General features: G+C 45.6%; 1 protein-coding gene across 6 annotated transcripts in view; it reads left to right on the top strand.

Annotated features, from left to right (window-relative positions):
• The first annotated feature begins 12,713 nt into the window (after positions 1-12,713).
• Positions 12,714-24,252, top strand: part of LOC121289298 (MAP kinase-interacting serine/threonine-protein kinase 1-like) — a 103,909-nt gene continuing 92,370 nt past the window's right edge. Inside the window, exons 1-2 of one of the 6 annotated variants that reach the window (XM_041208602.1) lie at positions 12,714-12,842; positions 18,493-18,555. In XM_041208602.1, the coding sequence (XP_041064536.1) occupies positions 12,792-12,842; positions 18,493-18,555 (114 nt within the window). In that variant the 5' untranslated portion in view covers positions 12,714-12,791. Of the gene's footprint in view, positions 12,843-13,324; positions 13,681-17,358; positions 17,426-18,492; positions 18,556-24,252 lie in introns of those variants that run through there. The other 5 variants (XM_041208603.1, XM_041208604.1, XM_041208606.1 and 2 more) reach the window with 5 other exon arrangements.

Below are 24,252 nucleotides of genomic sequence, written 5' to 3'. Positions count from 1 at the left end.
TGGTGGTCTGGGCACGGTTTCCAAGGAGTGTTCATGACTCATAATATACGAAATAGAAGCAGGATTAGGCCATTTGGCCCTTCAAGCTTGCCCCACCGCATTCAATAAGATCATGGCTGATCTGCCCCAAGTCTCAACTCCTCCTACATTACTACATTCTCAGTTGGTCACAGATCCCTGGCATCTTCCCGGGTCCACAGAAGCTATGGGGGTGGCTCCTTTGGGGCATGGGTTACCTATAGAGGGCGTGGTTGATGATACCTGTGTGGTGGCCTCAGACTGCAGCAGAGCGAAGGTACAATGATGCTCATGCTGCAACATGCAATTTGGTGGAGTAAACCATTGGGATGCTGGAAATGAGGTTCCAGTGCCTGGACCAGTCTGGTGGGGCCTTGCAATATAGTCTACAGAGGGTGTCATGCGTCATCATCACCTGCTACGCCCTTTACAACCTGGTGCTGCAATGGGGAGAGGAGCTGGCCGAGGAGGAGCTGGGGGTCTCGTCCAATGAGAAGGTCGCCGATGGGAATGAGGGTAAGGAGGTCCTCAAAGGCGATGATGATGGGGATGAGGCAGGTGCGCTCAGGAGGTGCTCATAGCTGCTAAATTTGTGGAGGATGATGATGACATGCAATGAGGAGACACCATGGATCCTCACTTTGCATCTGTGAAAGTTTGACTTCAGTCTGGCTTATGGCAACACACATATCCTCTGTGATAATGCTCCCGTCATGGAGATGCAGTGGAGACCCTAATAGTTGCTTGATTGCAGGAGGATGACGACAAGATGCAGTGAGGAGACTCCATAGATCTTCATTTAGCCTCTGAGAATGTCTGACTCCTGTCTGGCTGAGGGCAGCTCGCTTGCGCTCTGTGATCAGGGTCATATCATAGAGATGCAGTCATGAAACTTTAGAAGCATCTGATCCTTTGTCCGCCTTCAGCACCTGACCCCTTCAGGAGCACAGTGTCAGTGGTCACAGAAGCTGAAGAGATTGGGTCCAGCCCCACCTTAAATGTGCTGAGAGCACACACAGAGAATGATGGAACTCTGACACCTGCCCACGCAGGCAGCAATGACAAGCACCACTGAGGTGCAGGCATCACTAATGTGTTCAGGGAGTGTGAGGCCAGACTATCACTTTGGTCTGAGGGTTGCACAAAGCACACGGAAGAGGCCCTGGACGGAGACATCTGCCTTTATCTTGTGACAAGAACACTGCTGATCAGAATAAGGAGCCATGGGCAGGGAGACATTCCTGGGGAGTTTATTGACAATAGTGAACAGTATGTACAAGTGCTTAACACCTGTTCCCAGGCTGTGCAACTAATTCTTCTTAACCCCCTATAATCGTAGAATGTGTCGGTTCACGGACTCCCAAGACACCTGCCCTTTTTGTGGTCTTGTGGAGTCCGTGGACCATGTCTATATTAACTGTTGTAGGCTGCACTCCCTTTTCAGTTATTTAAAAAACCTTTTATTGCTGTTTTCTTTGCACTTCAGCCCCACGCTCCTGATCTACGGACACCCAGTGCAGAGGGGGGCCGGGAAGGAGGAGGATCTCCTCGTGAACCTGCTCCTGGGCTTGGCCAAGTTGGCGATTAACAGGTCCAGGCAGTGGGTAATCGAGAGGGTCGCGCCCGACTGTTTGTCCCTCTTCCGTGGCTATGTTCGCAGCCGGGTGTCCCTGGAAAGGGAGCACAGGGTGTCTGCTGGCACCATTGAGGCCTTACATGCCTGGTGGGCACCATGGGGGCTCAGGTGCTTTAACGACCCTCTTAATCACATCTTGATTTGATGTTTGCAAGTTTCTTTAAATTTTGTCTTTGGTTTTACAGCTAACCTAACTTAGGGGCTGTGTTTACTTTATCCCTCATTTCGTTAATTTAATTTACTGACTTGGCTTTAAAAGAGCTAATTCTTCTTAACCTTCCTAACACTGCCGCTACCTCTTGGTGCTCCCTGGCCATCCACAGCAGAGTTGGAGGCAGCCTGATGACTGCTATGCCCTGACTGTGATGACCCTAGTGGGCATCCTCTGGAGGGCAGAGACCTGGAGGGCCCTGGCCTGCTATTGGGGTCCTGCACTGTGGCAGGACAGGTCAACAGAGTGCAGTTGCTTGCACCCTGCACCTGTGGGAAACCCCTGATCTGGGCAAATCCAATTGTGACATCCTCCTCAACCTGTGGAGCTGGAGCTGGAGCTGAGGTCACAGAAAAAGGGGATTTGGATAGATTAGACACTCCCGGAGTCACCTGGGTAGATGGCCCAGGGGTAGGGTACACTTGTTGATCCTCCTCCCTATGTGTGGGCCCCTGGCTGGTTCCTTGAGAAGAGGTAGCTGGAGTGAGATTGAGCTACCCTGCACCCCTCTCACGTACACACTGTTGAAGGCCAACCAAGGCATCAGCGGTGGAGTTGAGCACACGCAGCAATGCAGGAGCGATGCCTGGATCAAGGTCTCCATGCCGGCTGCCATCCTACCAGTGTTGCCCTCAGTGTGTTGGCATGCCATCACTATCACCTCAGCCTGAAGGCAAATGGAGTCCTCCATCATGCCTTGCAAACTGAGTAGTGCAATGGACATCCCTTCCTGATGTTCCCGATCTTGCCTTTTTAGCTCCAGCAACTGTGACATGACTGAGTCCAGAGGCTCATCATCTGACTCGGAATCAGCAAATTTCTGGCCTCCAGCAGTCCTCTGAGTGCCAGACACTGGGAAGTCCCTGTGGCCGCCTGCTGTGGATCAGAGAGTGCGATGTGCTCACCAGATTGTGATCCAGAGGCTACTGTAGAGCTAGCTCCCACCGAGGTGTGCGTCTCTGTGCCGGTGGAGGGCGTGAGTGAGTGCTATGATGGGACTTCAAGGGTGCCTCCAGAATCCTCTTCAGAATTTTCTTCGGGACTTGATTGGAGACCCTGGGTCATGGACTCTGTCGACTCTTTCCCAGATGTGCCTGTGGAAGCAATGAGAGGTAATTAGTGCATGGCAGTGGCCAGTGAAACAGGACACATCATTCACAGCATGGCTGTCTGATGGATCCTCACTTGGTAGAGCACTGCTGACCTCACCATCAGCACAGGACTGGTCCAGATCCTCGCCAGCCAGCTGAATGGCTCTGTTTTCAAAGTCTGTGAGGACCTTGATTTCAGGCATTCCTCCAGCAGTCTGCACCTCTCCCTGTTGCTGTGTGCCAGCTTGTCCTACATGCATAGAGATGGAGAGAGTGTGAAGAGGATCCCTGCCAGGCCAGATGATAAGTTTGCCTGGCATGTGTGGGTGGTGAGTGGTCCCATGGACAGGATGAGGACAATGGAGGTGTGAGATGTCCCTTGAACCGGCAATGAGTGAGGGCCCTGTGGATGTGTGATGGGTTTGCAAGTTGAGAGTGAAGAGAAGAGTGACTTATCCTGGCGGAACGGAGATCATTCATCCTCTAATGGCACTGGGTGGCTGTCCTCTTTTGAAGGCGGCACGGACCTCCGCTGGCACCAACTCCCAAGCCAGATTAGTGATGTTGCTGCCCATCCTTTGGCCAGAGAGGGGGTAGAGGACATCATGGTGAGTCTCCACTGTGTCCAAAAGGCACTCGAGAGATGTGCCATTGAACTTGGGGGCTGCAGTCTTCTTGCCTTTCAGGGCCATGTCTTCTTTGCAGCAGTTGTGGGCTGGAAGCACTGAGACGTGTGCCCGCAGACGGAATTTAAATATGGTGCCCAGTCTGCTGAAGTGGCAAGGTGATGGTGTGGTGGGCGAATGAGAGCCACCCGCCATGGAACCAGCTTGTTTCCCGAGAATGCATAATTAACCCGGTGGGTTCGGGATGATACGGTGTGAAAAGCCACCAAAGTGGCCGGCAGGCAAAGTGTCATTTTATCCGCTCGCTAGCACACTTAGTGCAAAAAGCTTCATCTGGTAGATTCCATTGTAATGAATGGACAAACTAACTGAGTTTTATTGCAATTTTCTAATATTAAAAGCAATAAAAAATTAATATATTTTATTTCAGAAATAAGTTAATTTATTTTCTCAAAGGTGATAAAAGCAAACTGATAGCACCACTGATTTTGATTACTGCAAGGCTGTTGAGAAGAAGAGTTTCCCACTTGGAAATAGGTAAATCATTAGGTGGCTTTTTGTCATTATTGGCAGGAATCAGCGACCGGATTGCCTTCTGGATATCTGAGGTAAAAATTGTATGATTTAAAGCTACAATTCAAAAGGAATCATAGATTAGGGGGTTTAAGTAGTAAAAATGGAAAATCCTAGAAATACAAGTCTGGCAGTATCTATGGAAAGAGAAACAGAATTAATGGGTTGAATTTTCCGGTCCTGCCAGCAGCGGGAATTGTGGCGGGTGAGCGGGGTTGGGGGGGGTTGGGTGGGAGTTGCAAAATTGGACGTGAGGCCAAAAGGCAAATATTCACTGGCAGGGAAATAAATTTCCTCTCTGGACTTGCACGGCAGCCTAATGGCAGGTCGACTTTCCTGCTGATCCATGTTGGGAACTACATTTGCAAGCATCAGCATGTCATGAATACTCACTAAAACCACAACTCATTGGAATTGCTTTCTCCCTCCCAGTTAAGTGGCACATCAGCAGCAGACCGCTCTGGTACACAACCATAAGTGGCGTGCACGTGCCCTCCTTCACTTTAGTCGTGACCTTGAGGTGTGTACAACATTTAAAACCCACCTGCAATGGCCCTGCTGCCATCTCTCACCGCTGCTTCGACTCCTGGCTATTGGCCAAGCTGCTCTCTCAGGCGAGAAACTGTTGAGATTTGCAGGTAGAGCTGCACTCTGGTGTCCTAAACTGTTGGGTTTGTATCGGCAGGCAGCGCTGCAGTGTCTCAGGTGAAAGTGTTGGGGTGTGCAGGCAGCACTGCACTCTACCAGGCTAGATCAGACTGAGGCAGGGAGAAGAAACAGACAAAGTCATGCCGGGTGGGGGAAGGTGGGTATGGGTTTGGAGGAGGGAGGGAGGAATGGCAGCCACAGGATTGATTGGGGGCAGCCGGGGTTTGGAGGAATAAGAGAGGGCTGATTCAAGGGGCACCAAAGTTCTTTGGAATTGAACACATGGAGATCAAAGCTCAGCTAAGAAGTGTTACGAAGAGTCAAATATAATTTTAAAAACAAAAAAACTGCGGATGCTGGAAATCCAAAACAAAAACAAAAACAGAATTACCTGGAAAAACTCAGCAGGTCTGGCAGCATCGGCGGAGAAGAAAAGAGTTGACCTTTCGAGTCCTCATGACCCCTCAATTCTGTCGAAGGGTCATGAGGACTCGAAACGTCAACTCAAATATAATTTTGCTGATTTGGGCACCCTAACTCATGGTGTACTTTCTTACAATAAGGGTTTGTGGCAACATGTGAGTAGCTCTGATGGACCATATAACCATCAAAAAGGAACTTGAAAAGGGAAGAAAGATCAAAAGATTGATGGAGCACAGTTGCCTGCTTGGAATGGGTATGAGCTCCTCAGCCTCTGGGTCTTCCTGGGGCCCCCCTGGAACATGTACCTCAGGCCAAGGCTCTTCTCTAAGTCCTGCCAGATGGCGATGGGCTCTTCTTCTGCAGGACTATGCTCCAGGGAGGCCAGCAGATAGCTTTTGGGATCTAATTGGCTGACAGGGCACAAGGCTTTCATTCATTAAGTTGGTGCAAGGCAGGGCTGTGCTCATATCGAAAGGGGTCAGCCTGACAGTGCTGGAATAAGGCTGATCACACATGGCTGCACTCACCTCTTTCCAAGCCTCTTGCTGAATTTCCTGTCATGCTAGTGGGGGGATGCTCAGACATCTGTGATTCTTCAGGATGTGCCTCATCTGCAAGGGCACAACTGGGAATGGTATGTGTGGCATGAGCGCAGTCCAAGGGCTTTACACTGGCTTCCTAGCTTGGTGATGGAGGATTTTTATTGCAGGGAAAGCTGCATTCACGTGTCTGATCTATTTGTCCGCAGGAGCAAGAGGGAGTGCAGAATGGAGGCTGCAGGCAACACTGCCTTCATGATGGCTTTCATGCAACTTAGGAGGAGAAAAATGGCCCATCGCTATCTGGCAGGGCTTAAAGAAAAGCCTTGGCCTGAGGTGCATGGTCTAGGGGTGCCCCAGGAAGACCCAGAGGCTGAGGATCTCATACCCAATCTAAGTGGGCAACTGACATGACCAAGGGTGTACGAAAGACACCTTTCATTTTTGGTGATGAGCGAAAGAGAGTGTCACAAACATCTTCATTTGTAAAAGGATGTGCTGGGTCACATCTGCCACATTCTTTGGAAGGATCTGACACCATGTGGATTGGGAGGCCGTCCCTTGCCAGTGGTTGTAAAGCTGACTGCTGCGCTGAACTTCTTTGCAAGTGGTTTGTTCCAGGGGTCTACTGGGGACCTATGCAGCATCTCTTAGTCCTCAAAGCATAACTGTATAAGGGAAGTTACAGATGCTTTTTACAGTAAGGCAAATCAGTACATTCAGTTCACACAGGATGAAGCCAGCCAGTCCGCTAAATTTCTGGGATTTGCAGCGATCTCTGGCTTCCCACACATGTAGGCTGCCATAGATTGTATGCATGTCACATTAAGAGCTCCTTAGCAGCAGCCACTGGTCTTCATCGACAGAAAAGGGTTCCACTCCCTCAACGTGCAGCTGGTCTGTGATCATCAGAAGGAGATAAGAAGATAATCCATGTTTGTACCAAGTTCCCTGGGAGTTGACATCCTGAGTCACTCCCAGGTGCCTCAGATCTTCAAGGGCCCATGGCACTTACAACGTGCTGCTGGGTGATAAAGGGTACCCACTGAAGACTTGGATTATGACAGCTCTGCGTCGTCCTTAGAGTTTCTTGGAGGAGAGATATAATGTGGCGCTTTCTGTGACAAGGTCCATCATAGAGCAGACCATTGGTATTTTGAAGATGCGCTCCTGATGTTTGGACTGTTCTGGTGGAGCTTTACAGTACTCTCCACAGAGGGTGTCTCACAACATTGTAATCTGCTGTGCATTGCACAACCTGGTGCTTCAAAGGGGAGATCGCTTGCCAGAGCGAGACATGGAGGAGGTGGAGATTTCCTTGGATGAGGAGGAGTTGGAAGGGCCAGAACTTGAAGGGGCCCAGGATGGAGATGTTCCATGTGAGGATGCCATCGCAGTGGCACAATGTGGAAGACGTGCCTGTGACACGCTGATTGCCACTAGGTTCCAGCAGGAGTAAGGTCCAAACAAGGTGACAAGTGCGCATTTCTGTCTCTTAGAGACAGAAAAGTGATCAGGAAGGCCTTCCCAATCATCAACATCTCCATCAAGCTCATCATTCAGCCTTGGACCAGTAATCCCCAAGGATAACGAGGGGATCAGCTTTGGAAAGATCAGCATCAAATGCTGCATGTGGCACCTGTGCGATGTGAAAGGCAGCACACCAGTGGGCAACCTGAGTTAACTGCACATTGTGCAATCATTGCCATCAACACATGATATTTTCAACAGCCGCTGAAATGTGGATTTGGTTGCAGTGGACATAATTAATCGAGGACATGTGCTTTCACACTCACAAGCATCACAGTTAGTGCTGATGCCACCATGTTAGATATCACCCTCAAGACACAGGAGCACACATAATTCAATCCTGTGTTGGTAGACTTACAAGAACATTTTTCTATCTAAATGCACTTTCTTGACATATCTCCCTTCGATGACTCAAAGGGTGAGTGATTAACATGACTTTGCTAAATACAACATGAATCTGAGGGACACGAGGGCAGGCCACTGAGGATTGGGAGTGTAGGTCACCCTTGAAATAATACAGCATAATGAATCATATGCAAGAGGCATTCACATCCTGAGTCACTGGGTCATGAAATAAAACTCTATTGACAAAGGTTCATTTAGATAAAGAGAATGAGCACCAGTGTGCAATCATAATTTTACGCACTCTATAACGATGTCTAGGTGCAATTCTGACATCCACAGCAGAGGTGGAGGCAGCCTGCTGACTGCTATGCGGTGTTGTCTGAGATTACATCAGCAGGCATCCTCTGGAGGCCCGGGGCTTTGAGGTCCACAGTCTGCTTTGAATGTCCTGCTGTGGGGCAGTTGTATCCTCTTGGCCTGAGCAGCTGGAGCTGATGGGGTCATGTGCAGAGCGGATTGGAAATGGCTGGACACCCTTGGAGTGTTCTGGGTGGAAGCCCCCAGGGTGTCTGCAGGTGCTCCACTTCCCTTTGGGTGCCTGAGGGCCTCTCCCTAACTGCCTGAGGAGAAGGGGCACCTGGAGGGAGGTCAAGGTGCCCCTTCCCCCTTTGACTGAGGCACTGATGTTTCCCACCTATGCCTAGAGCAACGGAGTGAAGATCCAAGTGCAAATACAAACATATGAAATAGGAGCAGAGTAGGCCATTCGGCCCCTCAAGCCTGCTCTGCTATTCAATAAGATCATGACTGATCAGTTTGTGTTTCAAGTTCTACATTCCCATCTACTCCTGATAACCTTTCATTCCCTTGCCTAACAAGAATCGATCTACCTCTACCTTAAAAATATTGTGACCTCGCTTCCACTGCCTTCTGAAGCATTGAGTTCCAAAGTCACACAATCCTCTGACAGCAAAAATTTCTCTGCATCTCTGTCTATAAGTGCGACGTCTAATTTTAAAACAATGCCTCCTAGTTCTGGACTCACCCACAAGAGGAAATATCCTTTCCATGTCCACCTTGTCAAGACCATTCAGGATCTTATATACTTCATACAAATCGCCTCTCACTCTTCTAAACTCCAGTGGAAACAAGCCCAGTCTGTCCAACCTTTCCTCATAAGACAACCCACTCATCCCAGGTGTTAATCTAATAAACCTCCTCTGAACCGCCTCCAATGCATGTACACACTTCCTAAATAAGGAAGCCAAAACTGTACACAGTATTCGAGGTGCAATCTCACCAACGCCCTGTATAACTGAAACATGACATCCTTACTTTTATAACAAAAACAGAATTACCTGGAAAAACTCAGCAGGTCTGGCAGCATCGGCGGAGAAGAACAGTTCTGTTGAAGGGTCATGAGGACTCGAAACATCAACTCTCCTTCTCCGCCGATGCTGCCAGACCTGCTGAGTTTTTCCAGGTAATTCTGTTTTTGTTTTGGATTTCCAGCATCCGCAGTTTTTTGTTTTTAATCCTTACTTTTATGTTGAATTCCTTTCGTAATAAAGGATAGCATTCTGTTAGTCTTCTTGATTACATGCTGTATCTGTATACTAACTATTTGTGACTCATGCATGTGAACACCTAGATCTCACTGCACCTTGGAATTCTGTAGTCATTCTCTGTTTAAGTAATACTCTATTTTTTATTCTTCCTGCCAAAATGAACCACTTCACATTTTCCCGCATTATACTCCATCTACCAGATTTCTGCCCACTCACTCAACCTATCTATATCCGTCTGCAAACTCCTTATGTCTTCTTCACAACATATTTCCCCACCTATCTTTGTGTCATCTGCAAATTTACCTACCACACCTTTGCTCCCCTCAACTTAGTCATTGATGAAAACTGTAAAAAGTTGTGGGCTCATCACAGACCCCTGCAGGACTCCATCCCGCCAATCAGACAAAGACCCATTTATGCATACTCTCTGTTTTCTGCCAGCCAGCCAATCTTCTATCCAGGCTAGCATATACCCCCTAAGCTTTTATTTTCCACAATAACCTTTGATGTGGCACCTTATCAAATGCCTTCTGGAAATCCAAGTACAGTATATCTACAGGCTTCCCTTTATCCACAGTGCACGTTACTCCTTCAAAGAACTCTAATAAATTGGTTAAACAAGATTTCCCTTTCACAAAACCATGCCGACTCTTCCCAATTACCTTGTGTTTAACTAAGTGCCCAGTTATAACCTCTTTAATGATCGACTCTAACACCTTCCCCATGATAGACTTAAAGCTAACTGACCTATATATAGTTTCCTGTCTTCTGCCTCCCTCCCTTCTTGAATAGAAGGGTTATATTTGCTATTCTCCAGTCTGATGGAACCTTTCCAGAGTCTAGGAAATTTTGGAAAATTAGCGTCAACATGTCTACTGACTCATTAGCCACCTCTTTTAAGACCCCAGGATGAAGTCCATCAGGACCTGGAGACTTGTCAACCCGCAGCTCCATCAGTTTGCTCAGTACCGCTTCCTTCGTGATTGTAATTTCGCTAAGTTCCTCTCTCCCCGCCACCTCCTGATATACAGCTATTACTGGAATAGTATTTGTATCCTCTGTAATGAAGACAGAAGCAAAATATTTGTTCATTTCTGGGATATTCTGAAATATCCCTTAAATGTCTGTCACTGCTTCTCCATTGATCTATCCCCTAGCCTAGTATCTCAGTTAACTTCAATCCGGCGGAAACTACTGGACTGTGGTCTCCAGGGCGGCAGCCACCCTTTCCATGGTGACCTCGAGGCACTCACATGCCAGGACCACGAGATCAGAAAGAACACGAATGGACTCCTCCATCCTTTGTTCTAGTATGGTGACTGCTTCTGACAACTCAGCTTCTGACAACTCCCTGCCTACCTTTGCACCTCCAGCATGCAATGGCCAATTGCAGAAGCTCATCATCAGACTCGATTTCAGCAGGGGCCTGATCTCTAGCATTCCTCCGAGTGCTAAAGACCTGGGCTGTCACTGCCTCTGACTGCTGGGGAGACGTGTCAGCAAGGTTTTCTCCAGATTGTGACCCCAAGCCTAATATAGATCTATGACCCACCGAGATGTGTGTCTCTGCTCTGGTGGAGTGTGCAGGTGAACGCAGTGACAGCTCGACATCTAGTGGATCCTCAGCATCATCACCCGAGGTGGACTGGGGGCTGGGGCTGGCTGAAGGATTATCCCAGCTTGCCCGTGCTGGTGCCTGGAAGTGAAGAAAGATAAAATTAATTACTGAGTCGCCATTCAACAGTACAGATAACCCACTGTGAAGGTCATGATGTTTTCAACTAATGAAGGCTTCATCTGTACTGGGTTGCTGGGGGAGACTGATCTTGCCTTCAGCACAGGAGTGATCTCCCTCCTCCCCTGCCCACTCAGCTGCCTCCTCCTTGAAGGCAGTCAGCTTCTGAACCTTGAGGATTCCTCCACTAGTCTGGGATCTCTCCGTCTTGTGGGCTAGCTTTGCCTGCATGAAGCCAGATGAAATGTGATGGGAACAGACGGAAGAGAAGTTGGGAAGCATGCATGGTTGCTGTGTGTGCTGTGCCCTCCCCAGTAAGGGCAGAAGATGTTGATTGTGCAGGATGATACTTGAGATGGTGCTGATGTTGAAGTGTGTGTGAGACATTCAGTGCAAATGTCCTTTCTGCTATTGGTATGTGAAATCCCTGTGGAATATAACCCTTAGATTGCCTGATGCCTTTTCGCAAGTCTAGAGTGAGTAGAAGGCAGACTTACCCTGGCAGAGCGGATGAGGTCATTCATCCTGTTTCTGCACTGCAGTGTGTTTCTTTTTTGTGTGCCACGGGCACATACCTCTATGGTAACCTCCTCCCATGCCGCCAAAGTCAGGTTGGTTGCCTCCCTGCTGCCATCTATCGGGAAGAGGACATGTCGGTGTTCTCAGATAGCCTGGAGGAGAATCACCAGGAAGTCGTGGCTTGCTTCTCTGGGAGGACATTTCTTTACCACCACACAGCGGTCCTGAAGAGAGCAAATGTGTTTTTGGGTGCTGCTTCAATATGACGCCAGAAACTTCGAACCCATGAGGTAATGATTAGCGGATGAATCAGTGCCCGTCCTGCCATATGATTCAGTGAGCAGCTCCCTGATACATATTTAATGAGCTTTCAAGTGGACAATTGGCAGGAGACCCAGCTCTACCAATCAGCGAGAAACATGCTGACTATCCCGCCCGTCGCTGCACTAAGTCTGCAAAAAGGAAAGTTCCGCCTAACGTTTCAGACTGAGACTAGCATCCACAGTATTTTGCTTATGGAGTTTAAGTGTTAGTTATTGGGGAAACAATATTGTAAACTTCATAAATCAGTCTGTGCCACTCACATTTAATAAAAAGTTGCATAATTAATGTCAGAAGATAATTTCCTGTACTGGCAATGTTAGCTAGTCCTCATTTCCAATTCTCTTTAGCTCTGAAGAAGTCATACGGACGCAAAATGTTAGCTCTGTTCCTCTCCACAGATGCTGTCAGAACTGTCGAGTTTTTCCAGCATCATCCGTTTTATTTTAGCTAGTCCTAGTGAGTTGCTTTGTCGCTGTTGAGACCTACAATGACTCAAAGTATGCAGCTACTTTAATTATGAATTACAGTTATTATTTTAAAGCTCCACATTAGCGGACAGTTCCATTTATTTGCTTAATTGAAAATTAGGTGAAGGCAATGCATTTCATATTTTCAGAAATTAGATTCTCAGATGAACCAACCTGAGTAAGTGGTTATAAATGAAGATGAAGATGCAGCCAATTGGAAAAGGAGTGAGGGCTAACCACATTGATCAGGGGACTTAGAGCTAAGGACTGTTACAGTCTCTAATTTCAGCGGCATGGGTTACAAATCTATTGGAATAAACAGAACCAGGGGATTATTAAGTTTTTCTTTACAATGAGACACAATGAGGTCCCCACTGTTGTCTGGTATAGCTGACCTTAACAATATGGCGTTGAAGAACGGTCCATTCTGCTTACTTACCTTCCCAACATGGCGGCGCTACGGTGGCCATCAGGCGCTGTTCAGTTAGTCCGGTTTGGAATTTCGGAAAGCGAATAACGACCCGGGGTGGGGGGGAAGATGGCGGAAGCTGTGAAAGCGGAGCTTAGTCCTTACGGCCGGAGTTTCAAGGTAAGGACAAAACGGAGTTACGAGTCTCCTGCCTGGCCTGTTAAATGGGAAAGCTGTAGGTTTGCTGTGTGTGTGTGTGTGAGGGCTGAGAGGCTGTGTTTGCGCGGGGAGCCGCGGCCACCGCTCGCCAACTTTCTCTCAGCGACGCACGAAGCCCAGACAAGACTTTAAATTATGTTATGGGAAACTTTTTTAAAAAAAAATATTTCTTTCCTAAGCCGTGTTGATCCGTGCGATTTAATTGTTGCTTCTCCTCTTCTTGCCTTGACCGGTTTTGGTCAATGTTGACAAGTTTTTCTATACGTGACTGCGAACGGGGAGAGCTTAGTGCCCCTGAAGGATAGAAGACTACAGCTCACATACAGCCAGGTAAACTGGGGGTGGGAGGGGCAACTCACCAGGGCCTCTGATTTGCAAATGCATTCTCCACCCCCCGGTGGAAGAGGTAAAGCCCCATTCTCAGCACTGACTGATGTCTTTAGAGCTGGAGCTGAGGTCGGCTCTACTCTATCCTTTCACATCTGTTTCCTACTCGTTAAAAGAAACGTACCCAATCTAGAAGAAAGTGATGCCCTCAGTGTAGGGAACCTTGTAAGGAAGCGGTTAAAATTTCAGATCAAACTGGGAAATCAATGGATTGTTGCAACTAATCCCTCCCGAGTGATGCAACTCACTGGGACAGTTTCAACACTCAATGAGGGCACTTGGTCACGGTGGAACTGGCATTTCCTCATCAAAGTTATGATCGGCAGTTTTCACTCGGAATGCAGCTTTTCAAATTTTATCCAAGGAGTGGCTTTGCAATAAAGCTGCCAGTGACTATAATCTAGTTTTCAAGGTACGCATTGTCATATTTTAATTGGTTTGTTTAAAACCTATTTCAATTCAGCACTGGATCTGCCGGTGAATAGCTCCAAGGCGTGTGAAACTTTGTGTCGCACCCACGGGGTAAGTGGTTTGTAAATGATGTTTCGAGGACGTAAGTTCTGTTCAGCAAAACAAATAATACGGTTTTTGAGGTCTGGAGCTTGAATTGAATTTACTTAATGTGAAATCAACTGTCAGGACACGGATCAAATATGTAATCGAACGAAAAGTAAATTTAGATTTAAAAGTAGCTTAATTCAAATTCCAATAAAATGCCTTGATCAATCTCTTAAGCGATGTAGTCGAGATGAAGAATTCGGGGATGGTCAAAACATCCAAGATTTATTTATACTACAACGCGACTGGGAGCTGCAGTTCAAGTTTCAGCCAGACAATATGCTTGTATTAATAAAAACAAAAAAACTGCGGATGCTGGAAATCCAAAACAAAAACAGAATTATCTGTCGAAGGGTCATGAGGACTCGAAACGTCAACTCTTTTCTTCTCCGCCGATGCTGCCAGACCTGCTGAGCTTTTCCAGGTAAATATGCTTGTATTACTTGGCTTCTGCTTGAACTCGTATCATCCTGCCCGTGAAAGCACGGACACACGATTATGCAGAGGTTTCTTTTAAAGGTTAACTATCTAAGTATTCAGTCAAAAACAAAACTTGCTGAAAAAACTCATTCTGATGAAGAGTCAAATGGACTGGAAACGTTAACTCTGTCTTCCTCTCCACAGATGCTGTCAGATCTGCTGAGTTTTTCCAGCAATCTTTGTTTTTGTTTCAGATTTCCTGCACCGCAGTATTTTGCTTTTATCTTAAATATTCATAAATATTAAATATTCACAAATATGTTGGTTTAAAATGTATCCAGGGTGTTCACTCGGCGCTTTTGTAAACTAAGTTTCACAACACACTATTTATGCTGCAGCGCCAAATCCAACGCTATGACACTTCCTGGGAGTCTGACGCCATTTAGTCCCAGCATCAGGCTGAGCCTTTACTCCTGATCAACATTAAGTTTAGCGTCCCTGCAAGGTACAAATCACTTCACATAGACACCAAGCTTATAATGTATAAAGGATGTATGTGGGTGGGGGTGAGCTTCATTGAGTAGAATGCCATTTTCTTGTTCCTCAGTTTCAAGGTATTGAGATTTTTGTGCCCTACACCTTGTACAATGCATGCAAATCTGCATTTTATTGCCCAGTTAGAAATTGAAAGGTGTCATGTGTCTTGTTTTCTTCATTGCTAATAAAATTCTAGGACATATGTCAAATATATGAAAAATGATGTGTATTTATATGGACATTGGAACTCTTGTGCTTTGGTTAAATGATTATTCCAGTGGGACTCTGTTTTCCCCCTTCTACATGCTCTCAATCAGCAGTGGGACTATGCCATGGGAATTTCCGCTTGGAAATCCAGCATGCAAGTTGGACTTTCTTTCAGGCTCTTAGAGTTTGCAACCCTGACTGCTGTTCGTATTTCTGAGTGATCTTTTAAATCAATAGTAGTACTGATGTTAACGCAGGTGACTCCAGGGAGTACTTGTGAAATGGCATATTTTCAGGGATGGGAAATTTTTCTGACCTCCACCTCCCCCTCTCTGTAATCTAGGGGTTCCCAAACACTTTGGAACTCAGTCTCATAAGCTGCCATTCACCTGCTGCTTGCACTAGTGAGACACAGTTGTGCCTATTAGCAGCAAACGCAGGAGCATTAGAACCTGTGAATGGAGGAGCATTGGGAGGTAAGTGGTGGTGCCTGAGCCTGAGCACCAGCATGTGTGGGAGCAGCAGCTGCTGCTGGCTGAAACATTGGCCAAGTGGGAGAGGTAGTTGGGAAGAAGAACTGTTGAGTGAGTGAGTGAGCAGGGTGATGGGGTTGGGAAGAGGGGCTGTCGAGTCAGTGAGTGAGCGGGGTGGTACAGGGCTGGGAAGAGGGGCTGTTGAGTGAGTGGGGGAAAGGGGTTCGTTAGAGGGGCCGCTGAGTGAGTGGGGCTCTATGGTGTTGGGAAGAGGACCTGTTGAGTGAGTGAGTGGGGGAAAGGAGTTGGGAAGAGGGGCTACTGAGTGAGCGACTGGGGAGGACAGGATTGGGAAGAAAGCTGCTGAGTGAGTGAGTGGGGGGCGGGATTGAGAAGAAGGGGTGCTGTGTGAGTAATACTGTAATGGAAGGGGGTTCACTGATATTGACTAGCAATTGTTTCACAACATACTGATAAATTTTGTAATTAGCTGCTTCATTGCATTGTCAAAAAATGTAGCTAGATTAATTAAATTATTTTCAAATGTACCAATGAAAGAGCAACAAATGTAGAAAAAAATTACATGCAATGTTTTTATCCAATTATCATACAACATGGTGTCAAACTGTTTACCTCTATTGTAACTTTTCCTGTTGTCACTTTTCCAAAACATGTCATTAGAGGGGTAGTTAAATAAACAGCCTGTAGGGGTACACAAAAAGCTGGTAAATCTGAACAAACATACATGACCAAAAAGGTTTGGGAACCACAGTTTTACATAAAATGTAATCGTGATGTGACTGTTTCTGTGTACTCTTCCATTCTTAAGCAAAGTGGTTTTGATGCCTTTCTCCTCCATTTCTGATTGGTGTTTGAGAGACCCTGAACAGACATCCTGTTAGATTTTATCTTGATGATCATGTAATCCTCATCATGGGAGCAAGACTGAATGATCCCAGCTACTATATTGTAATGATCTGAGGTCAGGACTTGGAGTTAAAACTTAGTTGACAAACAACAAGCAGAGATATGTAGGTTTGTTTTTGGGTGGAGGGTTTGGTTTCCCATGTGTAATAGCTCTACCATAGGTACTGGTGTTACAGGCAGTTTCTTATAGAATTATGTGTGACTTCCTCTGTCTTCAGACATTAGACAGTATAGTATGTAGGCATTAGTAGAATTTAACTGCTGATGTATTGCAACAGTCATGCTCTGATGGATCAAAACTACAATTTACTGTTCATCTAATTCTGAATATTAAACCATGTAGCAATACAGTTGTGTGGCTGTGTTAAGAGCATCAGGGTTTAAACATGTGCCCATAGGTTCAAATTACCCGCTTCTAGAATCAAGCCTGTCTGAAATGTGTTACATGTCTGAAAATTATACTAGATGATACATGTGCAGGAATGAGGGGGACATTTTCTCCCATCAATTTTCTTCCCTCTTGGCTCTTGGTGTTTGGTGCACTGCTCAGGTGACAACTATTTGTGAGCCTCGATGGTGAGTGCAGGTGGGCTATTTGATGTTGGAGAGCCATAGCTGAGCCTGATGCCAACCTCATCTGTCAGCAGGGGTTATTGGAGTCCAACCAAGAATGAGAATGAGAATCTTTGTTGAGTATATTTTTCCCCTGACTGACATCAGTTAACTCAACACAGAGCGAGGATCAATTATAGGGCACCACTCCCTGTATTCAGCCACTCCCCTGTATGGAGCTCTTGAGGGCAGCTGAGGGCATGTTTTGGTAATGGAAGGCTGGCATCAAGCTGAAGGAGAAGGCTTTCACATTGTGAATTTGTGAAGATGTAAGTTCACTGGTATTGTTGAGCCTCACAGTGGACAACAATCTGATTTAATTCTTTCATCTCCAGCCATTAACTTCTCTACCTGATCTTCTGATTCTGTCTAATCCTATGAATGAGTACAGTGTGTGAAAATGTGTCACAAAATGAATAAAGGGTGAGTTTCTCTTGTGAGTCAGTATTTTGTTCTCTCCTGCTTGCTTTTTAAAATTCGTTCATGGGATGCGGGCATGCGCGTTTAAAAAGATGTTACTGTTAAAGGATTATGAACGCTTCTCAATGTTATATGAGGCAAACTCCCTGCCTTATTTTTCATTTGGGTGTATTATTTTGTACTGCAAAGGGTGAAAAATAACAGTTTCACAAGAGTGCAACAAGTTGAACTTTTTGTATAGCCCAAAAAGCCAAAGTGGAGCGGATGGATGCTCAGGAGGGCAGAGTTGGAAGAACAGGTGTGTGCTGAGTAATAGGATTAAGGAAGCTGAATTTCTAAAGCCTTTTCAAGTTATGAAGCATGTTGTGACTGAAGTCGTTACAGCAATGTTCCAGCAAGAGAAAAAACCTTTTAAGAAGATAAAATATTTTGCCACATTTGTTATAATATAACAATCAGGATTGCGATAAATTTAAGACAGGAGCTTGATCATTAGGTTCAGGTAACAATTCTACAAACCTTGTAATGTTTATCTGATTGGATTTTTAATCAGTTAGATTAGTTTAATGATTTCTTTGCTCTCTATCTTTTATAAACCATCAAAACATCTGTTCAGGATAAAAATGTCACTATGTATCCATTATTATTCTCTACATAGCAGTTTGAAGCCCCTCAGTAGAATTAATGCTGATAATTCCCTAACAGATGCCACTACCCTATTACATAATTCAAACTTGGTTATTTGCTCTGTGTAGCTATTGGTGACTTGGGAAATATCAGTAGTTATAACACAAGATCACAGAGAGTATTGGGGATATATATTAATGTTCATTGTGTAGCTGATTTAATATGTTTAAAGCACTTTGGAGGAAGGGGTAAGGAAGGAAATTAAGAATATCCTTGTTGAAATGTTAACTATCATTGAAGGCCTGCGTCTGGGGAATATACAGAGAATCAGGGCTTCTTGCTTAGGCTGTGAATAATGGTCTGCTGCAACCATATATTCAGTAGGGTTGTTTCTTTTTTTGATTAGTTCCTCTAAAATGCACTAATTTTACTTTGTCACTCAGTTGGCAGATATGGTGAGGCAGAGCAAGATAACAGAACTGACAAACTTTCAATGCTCCCTTAAGGTAAGCATTACAAAGGCAAATATTAACTTTTTTTTAACAGAAACAGCAACTAGGGGTGTAATATTCAGAAGATTCATGCTACTGCCTCAGAATCATGGAGTTACTGAAATTGTTGTGTCTGATATTTTGTGTAATTTGGAAGAAGTTGATCCAACTGAGTGCTGTAGAGAGGAAGACGATTAGGTAAAAGCAAAAAACTGCGGATGCTGGAAATCCAAAACAAAAAAAAACCTGGAAAAACTCAGCAGGTCTGGCAGCATCTGCAGAGAGGAACACAGTTAACGTTTCGAGTCCGGATGACCCTTCAACAGAGCTAAGTAAAAATAGAAGAGAGGTGAAATATAAGCTGGTTTAAGGGAGGGGTGGGGGGGTGGTGTGGAAGTATAGCTGGATAGAGGGCCAGTGGTAGGTGGAGATAACCAAAAGATGTCACAGACAAAAGGACAAAGGGGTGTTAAAGATGGTGATATTATCTAAGGAATGTGCTAATTAAGGGTAGAAAGCAGGACAAGCAAGGTACAGACAGCCCTAGTGGGGGTGGGGTGGGGTGAAGGAATCGAAAAAGGTTAAAAGGTAGAGATAAAACAATGGATGGAAATACATTTAAAAATAATGGAAAATAGATGGGAAAAGAAAAATCTATATAAATTATTGGAAAAAAATGGGGGGATCGGAAAGGGGGTGGGGATGGAGGAGAGAGTTCATGATCTAAAATTGTTGAACTCAATATTCAGTCCGGAAGGCTGTTAAGTGCCTAGTCGGAAGATGAGGTGCTGTTCCTCCAGTTTGTGTTGAGCTTCTCTGGAACAATGCAGCAGGCAAAGGACGGACATGTGGGCATGAGAGCAGGGTGGAGTGTTGAAATGGCAAGCGACAGGGAGGTCTGGGTAATGCTTGCGGACAGACTGAAGGTGTTCTGCAAAGCGGTCACCCAGTCTGCATTTGGCCTCTCCAATGTAGAGGAAACCACATTGGGAGCAACGAATGCAGTAGACTAAATTGAGGGAATTGCATGTGAAATGCTGCTTCACTTGAAAGGAGTGTTTGGGCCCTTGGACGGTGAGGAGAGGGGAAGTAAAGGGGTAGGTATTGCACCTTCAGCGGTTGCATGGGAAGGTACCGTGGGAGGGGGTTGAGGTGTAGGGGGTGATGGAGGAATGGACCAGGGTGTCCCGGAGGGAACGATCTCTGTGGAATGCCGCCAGGGGGTGGGGGGGGTGGTGAAGGGAAAATATGTTTGGTGGTGGCATCATGCTGGAGTTGGCGGAAATGGTGGAGGATGATCCTTTGAATGCGGAGGCTGGTGGGGTGATAAGTGAGGACAAGGGGCACCCTATCATGTTTCTGGGAGGGAGAGGAAGGTGTGAGGGTGGATGCGCAGGAGATGGGCCGGACACGATTGAGGGCCCTGTCAACCACCGTTAAACCTCGGTTAAGGAAGAAGGAAGACATGTCAGAGGAACTGTTTTTGAATGTTCCATGGGGCAGGAACAGGCTGGCACGATCGGTCTGCCAGGACAGTCCTGTTTGTGGATTTTGGGTAGGAGGTAGAAGCGGGCCGTTGACAGGGCCCTCAACCGTGTTCGGCCCATCTCCCGCAGTTCTGCCCTCACACCTTCCTCTCCCTCCCAGAAACGTGATAGGGTCCCCCTTGCCCTCACTTATCACCCCACCAGCCTCCGCATTCAAAGGATCATTCTTCGCCATTTCCGCCAACTCCAGCATGATGTCACCACCAAACACATCTTCCCTTCACCCCCACTGGCGGCATTCCTCAGAGATCGTTCCCTCTGGGACACCCTGGTCCACTCCTCCATCACCCCCTACTCCTCAACCCCCTCCCATGACACCTTCCCATGCAACTGCAGAAGGTGCAACACCTTTACTCCCCCTCTCCTCACCGTCCAAGGACCCAAACACTCCTTTCAAGTGAAGCAGCATTTCACTTGCACGTCCCTCAATTTAGTCTACTGCATTCGTTGCTCCCAATGCGGTTTCCTCTACATTGGAGAGACCAAACGCAGACTGGGTGACCGCTTTGCAGAACACCTTCGGTCTGTCTGCAAGCATTACCCAGACCTCCCTGTCGCTTGCCATTTCAACACTCCACCCTGGTCTCATGCCCACATGCCCATCCTTGGCCTGCTGCATTGTTCTAGTGAAGCTGAACGCAAACTGGAGGAACAGCACCTCATCTTCCGACTAGGCACTTTACAACCTTCCGGACTGAATATTGAGTTCAACAATTTTAGATCATGAACTCTCTCCTCCATCCCCGCCCCCTTTCTGATCCCCCCCTTTTTTTTTTCCAATAATTTATATAGATTTTTCTTTTCCCACCTATTTCCATTATTTTTAAATGTATTTCCATCCATTGCTTTATCTCTACCTTTTAGCCTTTATTGATTCCTTCACCCCACGCCACCCCCACTAGGGCTGTCTGTACCTTGCTTGTCCTGCTTTCTACCCTTAATTAGCACATTCCTTAGATAATATCACCACCTTCAATACCTCTTTGTCCTTTTTTCTGTGACATCTTTTGGTTATCTCCACCTATCACTGGCCCTCTATCCAGCTCTACTTGTCCCACCCACCCCTTAAACCAGCTTATATTTCATCTCTCTTCTATTTTTACTTAGTTCTGTTAAAGGGTCATTCGGACTCGAAATGTGTACTGTGTTCCTCTCTGCAGATGCTGCCAGACCTGCTGAGTTTTTCCAGGTATTTTTGTTTTTGTGAATGTGATTAGGTACATGCCCTGAATGTAGGGGTATATTGTTAGGTGTGTGAAGTTTGTGATTTTATAGTATGTGGAATTGTTTTATTTTTGTTTATGCCTGAACTAAACAAATAAAAGGAACCAGAGAGAAACGTGGGGAAACAATTAGATTTAAATACTGTATAAATTTCAATAGTGTTTGACACGTACAATTCTGATTGTTTTTAAGTCAATTAGGCAACATTACCTAACATGAAAAGGCTTGCCCAGTGCTCATTTCACCATGGACAATTCCCACCACTATGTGAGCCTTTTGAAAGTTGCAAACTGCAAAACAGTCATGGTACTTAACAATAACTGCGAAAGTGATATAATAGTACAGGACTTTGTCTGTTCTTTGACTGGGAAAAGGCTTCGAATAAACATACTGGAGAAATTGTATGCCTGCTTTTTAAACCAGAATGAAAACTGCTGGAAAATTAATTTTTCAGGTAAGCATGCACTTTCAATGTAATAAGTGCAGGATGCTTCATCTTCAAATTCTGAGAAACAATTTCTTGTTTTTACTGCTATTGTAATCTTAATATACGAGTATAAAATGGAGAGTAAAATGATTCAGTATCTCAAAGGCAATCTAACTGAAGAATGTAGAGGTTTAGAAATCCTGGTGAATAGTGAAAGCACTAACTGCTGGATTTAATTCTTATAAATCTACTTTGTTTTAAAGGCAATGAGTTTTCCTTACCCCTATGGTTAATTTCCTTAATGTGGCTTACACTTTGAAAGGAATTCATTTTTTCCCTAGTCAGGGTCAGTGGTTGTAAGATGGAAAAGTTCAAGAGGAAGCTTTCTCCAGCTTGTTGAGAATCCTATCACAAAGATGGCACATGCCAAAACCTATATAACATTACTGAAAAAAAAAGAGACATGTCTAAGCTTTTCAGCTTGTACTCATTAGGTCACTTCATAACAATACCAATATAAGGAGAAAACAACAATTTATACTGTATGTGAAGAGAATGCTTATAGGTTGGCAAGTGGACTCTGATTGATAGAGGTATTGCCATGGGCAACGAACCAGTGATGGTGACTGACAATTAACTGTCAAGCATTGTTTGAAATTTAAACCAGGCAGCTTGATCCTGATTAGTCCAGGCATTGCCCTGAGGAATGAGTCAGTGAATGGCTGTCACTTATTTTGCTTAGCTGAAACAGGCGCAAGTTGTGTACATGTTCCTTCTGTCTGCAAAGAACAGGGCCCTGTGTACTAATGTAAGTAGCTTCCTGTACATGCAAATGCATCACATCGCGAGCCCGACTGACAATCTTAAATTGGTTATCAGCATAATTCTTAGCACACAGGATTATTTAGCAAATGTTGTCCAATCGAGGAATTACATCCAATGTTGGACACTGTTTTGAGTTTTGCAGGCACAGGCTGGTTGGACAAGGTCTATACCTTGCCAGTTGTGAGCAGTGGCAGGGACCTGCTGTTTGATACGATCTGCCAGACAGTGGGACATACAGCCTACATACCTAGCATCACACTGGCACTGAAATTCATACACCATATTGCTTATTTGTGTGATAGGCAGAATGTCTTTTTGGCTTGGTGGCAGCATCCTGTTAGTGGCAAATACCACTTGTGTTGCTACTGCATAGCAGCAACGTGAAACAGCTAACTTCACCTGTTGCTCAAATTTTTGAGATACCTTGCTCTTCCAGGGTAATCTGAGGTAGACTGGGCACTTTTCAGGGCTGTAGGGTGCCTTTGATGATCATTTTGTGCTGTATATCATGTAAACTCATGAACAGGTGACTTGCAAAACTCTTGACAAACCAGGGCCAAGCTGCCTGGTTTAAATTTCAAACAATGCTTGACAGTTAATTGTCAGGCACCATCACTGGTGCATTCTCCATGGCAATGCCTCCAACAATCAGAGTCCGCTTGCCAACCAATCAGCAGTCTCTTCACATACGGTATAAATTGTTGTTTTCCCCTTATATTGGTATTCTTGCAAAGTGTCCTGATGAGTGCAAGGTGAAAAGCTTCAACATGTCTCTTTATTTCTTGCATTTTGCAAGTTCTGTACTACCAAATGGCTATCGAAATAAGATATATCTTTGCCTGAAGGGAAATCAAGAAGTCTTTTCATCTATTTTTTTAAAAAAAGCACAGGACTGAAGGTCCACTGTGAAACTGTAACTTCCTGATGACTGTATAACTCTTGAGGCACTGAAGTGATTAAATTAGCATAGATTGTTTCATCATAACACAAACCAATGAACAAAAAAGGATGTAGTGAAAACAGTGGGGTTGACACAGCAATTAAAGCAGACTTAATAAATTGGGTTCCAATTCAAAGGAGGTAGTCAGTCCTATCTGCATGCACCAAGTCAATTTGACTGAGTTTAAGGATTTGCTGCTGGACAGTAGAGATACAGTGGCAGCCTTCCATCTTGTAAGATGATGGTTTGTCCTGTGGTGGTCAGCCCTTTTGTTGAGCATCACCTGTGTGGTTCAGGAGTCCCACTCTGACATAGCAGCCTCTGTTGCATTAATTTCCGAGGAAGACGCTGGGCTGAAAAGGTGTATGATTGTGTCGATCGTGTCAGCCTGTTCCTGCCCCACGGAACTAATTTCTTGCTATCTTGACTCCATTCTCTCTCCCCTTGTCCAGTCCCTTCCCACCTACATCCATGATTCTTCTGACACTGTACATCATATCAACAACTTCCAGTTCCCTAGCCCCAACCGCCTACTCTTCACCATGGACGTCCAGTCCCTCTACACCTCCATCCCCCACCAGGATGGTCTGATGGCTCTCCGCTTCTTCCTCGAGCAGAGACCCAAACAATCCCTATCCACCACTACTCTCCTCCGTCTGGCTGAACTTGTTCTCACACTGAACAATTTCTCCTTAAACTCCTCTCATTTCCTCCAAATAAAAGGTGTGGCAATGGGTACCCGCATGGGC

This window comes from Carcharodon carcharias, chromosome 16, assembly GCF_017639515.1.
Source record: "Carcharodon carcharias isolate sCarCar2 chromosome 16, sCarCar2.pri, whole genome shotgun sequence".
Lineage (NCBI taxonomy): Eukaryota > Metazoa > Chordata > Chondrichthyes > Lamniformes > Lamnidae > Carcharodon > Carcharodon carcharias.
The sequence above is the reverse complement of the archived record's forward strand: the minus strand, read 5'-3'. Positions and strand labels throughout refer to the sequence as shown.